Source organism: Aplysia californica, unplaced genomic scaffold (assembly GCF_000002075.1).
Source record: "Aplysia californica isolate F4 #8 unplaced genomic scaffold, AplCal3.0 scaffold01731, whole genome shotgun sequence".
Classification (NCBI taxonomy): Eukaryota; Metazoa; Mollusca; class Gastropoda; order Aplysiida; family Aplysiidae; genus Aplysia; species Aplysia californica.
Window position 1 is genome coordinate 13,561 of NW_004799001.1, and position 6,020 is coordinate 19,580.

A 6,020-nucleotide genomic window follows, 5' to 3' on the forward strand; every position below is an offset into this window, starting at 1 on the left:
ATCAATTAATTATAAACAAAAAAACAACCAAACAAAAAACCAAAAATAAGAGATTTAAAAAAAAACAACAAAAAACAAAAAACACGCACCTACAAGAGTAAAAAAAAAAGTGACGAAAAAGAAAACAAAACTATTAATGTCAAGAAAATGAAGGTTTATAACAATAGGCATACACAGATCTAGCAGCGAGCTGGAAACACAATACAAATGACAATGAGCAATGACCTATTTCCACTAGAAATGTAGAAAATAACGCACGTTCGGGACAAAACCTAAAATCACGGCCTCAAACAAATAGGAACTTGGCCACAAACAAATAGAGAAGATCAGAAAGAACCTAGCGAGCCCCACCGAATAATCCACTAGAAATGCTGTACAAGTTCGCTGCCATTTTCGCACAGTGTTCATAGACATGATCGTGAGCACTGGCGGTCACTCACGCCTATGTACGTGCATGTGTGCAAAGCTCACGGGCGAGGGAATGTGTAGCGAATGACCAATCACAGACACAAATTGATTACGGGAACCTACCTGTTGGCGAACTCGCCATAGTAAGGAACTCAAGAAGGGGTTGTTCCTTCGAGAAGTAAATCCTATCTCATGTTTGCATCCATTTTTTTACCGTCAAATAATCCAAACTAAAACTAAAAAAAAATTCCGACTTCCATCCGGGCAACTCAGTGCCGACCCGATCTTCGATAAGTTTCACTTTACCAAACGCGGGGTACGATCGATAAAAACGTCTCGTAATGCCTAGAAAATTTCAGCTACATGAAATTTATGGAAACACAAAACACAGTCGTGCTGAGCCTACGAATGCCTCTGACCAAAGATAATGTTTTCCCTTTCACCTTCAAGCTATTATGTTTTTTATCTTCAAAGCTGAATGAAAATTTTGTCGAATTAAACAAACTGTGATGTCATAACAGAGAAATGTTTACAGTAAATTTTTCAGAAAAATATTTAATTTTTCCATTTTAGAGGATGCCTTTACAAAGTTGTCTTCGATTTATTTTTTATGTTTTTCAGTTTGCATTGTTTGATTTTTATATCAAGCTTTGTCATTTCAAAAGTTTTATAGCTAGACCGCAGTCTACTCCACATTTACTGCGTTACTATTCTTAGAAGCAAAGATGGCGGAAGAAAGCCGTATGAATCTTGCTGCATTGCAACAAGGCGATCCGTATATCACGGAGATCATCGATATTGCCGTAAAAGTAGCGCTGTATAAGTTTTCACAGCAGATGAACCAATGGGTAATTCATTTTTGTAATCAAATTTCATGTAATATGAGTTTATAACCTCATTTCTAATGTGTTGTTGTGGTCTGCTTGCTTAGTAGTCAAAGTTGTGCCGTCGTCTGCTCGTTCTCAGTTGCTAGAGTCTAGACAAAAAGACTGCTGAAGCAATATGGGGAATTAGAGCTTGCTCATCTAGATCTAGATCTAGATCTATTCAAGATGGTTGCCGTTTCTTCGGCTTTATTAGAGAAATGTTTTAAAGATGTATTTAATTTATAAAAGAACATTAGATATTGTGTTCAATTCTGAATTTTGGCTGCTACTCTCACGATTCACACTGGACTGGACTTTTCGGGGCGGCTCTTTGGCTTGGAAATTGCCTTCCCGTTTGTTTACATAACAAACAGAACTGATTGCTAAGGACAAAAGTGGCCATGTAGGTTAAGTGAACCGTACTACATAAGCCAGTAATATTTTTCTGCCTTTTTTGTATTAAAAATTACAATTTATTTTGGCTGAATTGAACTTTGGCGGACCCACTGTGTTTACATGTCAACAAGTGTGTTAATGAGCACTAGTACTAGCCATAAGCCATAACAGTGGGGGGGGCTTAGGGCACTGGCAAAAATAATAATTTTAAAAAACACACAACCTTCATGTTTACATGGCAAATTATCAGTCTCAAAATGGCTGCCAATGAAACGGGGAGGCAATTTCCTAAGAGCGCCGACTTTTCTTACGCTCTGAGTGTGCTGCCTTCTTTTCTGTTTGTATTTTGATACAGCATACTGGGTTGTCAGTACTACTATTGTTAAGAGGGCATTTCCCCGTTTTTGTGAATATTTAGATCTAGAATCCCTCCTATGATTTGTTTTTCATTTTCATGCTTCCTTCATCTTCTTTGGTAAGGCAAGGAACGTTTGTAAACAAGCGGATAATTAGAGAACGACAACTAAACGCCATTGGCCAATATTTGTAGTAACAGCCGTCTTGTTTGACGCAACACGACGGCAGCCTGCTTGGATTAGTAGATCTTTCTTTGCAACTGGCTGAACTGTTTGGTTCTGTTGTCTGTGACTGTGCAGCACCCTTCTTCCGCACAGATTGATTCTGTTGCTGTACACTACGTAAACTGAGAAGAAGACTAAGAGTAGGCCTGCGTCAATTTGGATAGGCTACAAAAGCAAGTTCAAACAAAGTCAACGACGCAGTGTAAATGATCAACCGTTTCGATCCAGATCATTTCTTTTAAAGTTATGTATGTACAAGAAATTAAGCACTTACAAGAGATTGGACTGAATAGAACGCTGAGCTGCAAATGGAGTAGAACTACAAATGTAGATCTATAGGGGGAAGGAGCTTGGAAACTGCCTGGGCAAACCGCGCGCTACGCAAAATCCTCTCTACTCTAGATCTAGGCCAAGATAATCTATAGAATCATGATCAGATGACGCGGCGGGCTTCCCCCTTGTGAGGTCAAACAAGATTGCTGTTACTATAAGTATCGGCAAGAGGCGTTTAGTTGTCGTTCTCTAGCTATCTGCTTGTCATTTGTAATGCAGTGGGCCTATGACATGCCTGTTGCAACTGGGATTGAGAATGAATAATTTAATGGGTGTACATGTATTCTTCTAGAAGGACAGATAGGCTACTGCTAGTGAGCTAGTGCGATATTCTTTTATTTTCACTAGGCTACCGTCTCATGCTCAGGATTTGTAAAGCCCTTTTGTCATTTATTTTTATATGAATATTGACTTTATAAATAATTGTTGCCCATTCATAGTTTTTGAAATATCTGATGGTTTCTATTCAAACTATATCATACTAGATCTAAGCCTAATCGCAGAGTAAAATTTCTTCGCTTTGAAATTTTCTTGAAAATAATTGTTTTGCGACAGTTTAAGTGGTCATATGTATGATCTTCTGCGAATTGATATTACTGCAGTTCGACTCTTCAAAGCAGTACGTCTGTGTGCGGGATTGAAAGTAAAACTTTACCACTAGTGCTAGCCCCTTGCTTTTTTGGTATATTATAATGTCGTAGATCTGCTTTTCTTCTCTATTCATGAAGAAGAGTGCCCATTTTTCTAACTTCCTAGTTTTAATACCCTAAAATCTGTTGAGTTCCTGGTTTTTTCAATAACATGACTTTTACAATTTAAATCAAAATCTCTCCTCAACTGACTACATGTGGCAGTCACTTGTTCGTCCCTTGCCAACCTGCCAATTACAACAATTAAACTAGAGCACCCTGATTATTTTTTTTTGCGCGTCGAAGAACCGGAAGCAGATATTTGCATACATTTTTTTTTTCTTAATCTCTATTTCCATCTGTCTCAAGCAACTTATCATGACATGAAAGCACCGAAGTTTATTTGCAATGTTTGCACAAATAATTGTAATTGATATGGAAAAATGCATTTTTATTTGCTTATTTTATATCACATGTTTATTTTGCATGGTAATTTTGTAATGTCATCAGGGTTTTTTTCCCCCTTTCAAAGAACCCTGGTCGGATTTGCATAAAACCGGATTATTATTTGTTTTTCTTGAATTCCATTTCTATTGGTTGCATGTAACTTATCGGAAATGATGAAGAAAAATACACATTTTTTATTTGCGTACATTTGCTATCCATGTATGTTTGTCACTCTGGATTTGTTACATAATTTTGATCTACTGGGGTTCAGGAGTTCCCCAAACTCATATTTTCTGAGAATTTTTTTTTTAGGAAACCTCCTATTTTTTGTCATGGAGTGGTTGGCAGGTTCGAAAATGATTTTGTCTGTGCCAGACTTGACACAACTGAATCTATCTCAGTTTTTAATACCTATGACCAGTATTTAATTTATATTTTTATGTCAACTTACCTTGTCTTTTTTTTTTTTAGGAGGGTGGGAGGGGATGTGAGAGTTAAGGGGAGGGGTTCATGTTTGGGGTTCAGGATGAGGTAATTTGTGCTTGGACCAAAGCTATTCCACTGATTGATCATTGCTGACTCATCACTGTGTCTTGATCTGGTGGGGGGGTCACTCCTATAGAAAGCAATTCTTTTGATTCAATCAAAAGCAATGACAAAATGACGTTTCTCCTTAGCACTTTTTATTTGCTGCTTGGAAAAGAGCTTCATGTCTGAACATTATAAATGCTTGTTTTAATTTGAAAAACCAGTCCATAAAGTAAAAATTTGTTGGGCTGTACACATGAAAATGTGGCAAAACATGGGTGACTCATTATTATAGAGATTCTTGAAACAGGACCCCCTGACAATAGTTTCTGTGTAATATATTTTGACATCTCCGTAATTGATGGAGGCCTCATACCCCTCTCTCTTCCTCTTCGGTTTGATCTCCATGGCTTTAAATGCTGGTAGTAGAAGGGAACCCATTGACTAGTGGCCAAATATTCAGAATGTTGGTAAATACCCAGAGGAAAATCGTACCCAGCTTATATTGTAGGGGAATATTACATATATACGGTAGTTGGATTGAGTGAAAATCCTGTTTGCTGAACATCTCAACGCCCCACTTTCCTGACTTCTTAAGGTAGAGACTACTGCTTTTCTGTCTTTTCAAAATAGTTTGAAGGATCTTTTGTTTCTACTTTTGTTGCTTTTTGAGTTTCAATGTTAAAATTTTGTTATGAAGATCAGACTTTTTTGATGGGAAGGGAGGGGTTGCACACTCGAATGTACTGAACAATTCAATTAGTATACAGAATGCATATATATAATGTATATTCATTGAGTTTCACTTTAACTTATTTATACCAAGAAAGTTACCTATGGTCAATGAGAAAGGTGGTTGTCTTAGGCAAGTGAACGTTTTGAACAGTGTCTCGTGTAATAGTTCTTGGCTGTTTTCTATTCAAGAATAATTACAACACAACTTAATCTTGCCATGGTTTCCACCAATCTCTTGCGTGTATATATAGAAGAGGGAGGTGACTCTGTGTATATCATGTGTCAGCTGGTATACCGCAGTTACGTCCCCTGGGAAACCCCCCCCACCTTCTATAGTATAATAGGTGCCCGCTGTCTGTCCACAGAGTGTCACCGACATTGAAGGCTCTCTCTTTGTCTACAAAAGGTAAGACTTGTTCCTTCTTTGATGGCTTTGTGGTGGTTTTTGTTGTTGTTGTTTTGTTTTTTCAATGTTGCTGGGGGTTTTTTAATTACTTGTTTTGGAAAAATATTTGATGTGTTTCATGTTTCATCTGTTCTGTTTTACAGTGGTTTCCACATCTCTAGATTTTGGTTGTCTACATGATGCATGTTGTTTTATTTTTCTCCTTGTTCATGTCAACTAAGGTGTTTGTGTGTGTGTGTGTGGGGGGGTGTGTGTGTGTGTTTGTGTGTGTGTGTGTGTGGGGGGGGGGGGGTTGAAATATTATTCGTTTATGCAGTTTGGTTAAGACCCATGTAACTCGTATGTGAATTCTATCCAGCTTTGAAAGCTTTGGTTTTCTCTTTTGATTGTGTTCTAGTTTCCTATGTTTGTCTTTTCAATGGGTGGTTGGCGGATGTTCTAGTATTGTTTGCTCCTTCTTTCTTATCAAATGCCTATCATCCTAATCTCTCTTCCTTCCTTTGTTTTTTGTTACTCTGTAGTAAGACCTATAATCTGCGGTACTTATATGACCTTATTGTGTTGCAAGTGTCATGAAATTCTTGCTCAAACTAAGACAAGTGGGTGGTTGGCGGGTGCTCTGGTGTGGTTTGCTTCTTCTTTCCCATCAAACATCTATCATCCTTATCTCCCTTTCTTCTTTTTTATGTTT

General features: G+C 37.7%; 2 protein-coding genes across 2 annotated transcripts in view; one reads left to right on the forward strand and one right to left on the reverse strand.

Annotated features, from left to right (window-relative positions):
• LOC101859996 (voltage-dependent calcium channel type D subunit alpha-1) overlaps window positions 1-853 on the reverse strand; it is a gene marked incomplete at its 3' end in the record, with an annotated part of 13,237 nt that extends 12,384 nt beyond the window's left edge. The window contains exon 1 of the mRNA XM_005113219.3: window positions 532-853. Within this exon, the coding sequence (XP_005113276.3) occupies window positions 532-550 (19 nt within the window). The remainder of the gene's footprint in view (window positions 1-531) is intronic.
• A 276-nt stretch (window positions 854-1,129) lies between these two features.
• Window positions 1,130-5,329, forward strand: LOC106013986 (mRNA-decapping enzyme 1A; the record flags this gene model as incomplete). The annotated part of the gene is given in 2 exon segments (XM_013090959.2): window positions 1,130-1,256; window positions 5,289-5,329. Coding segments are annotated over 2 exon segments (164 nt in total), but the record flags the coding sequence as incomplete, so codon positions are not given.
• Between the last annotated feature and the right edge of the window lie 691 nt (window positions 5,330-6,020).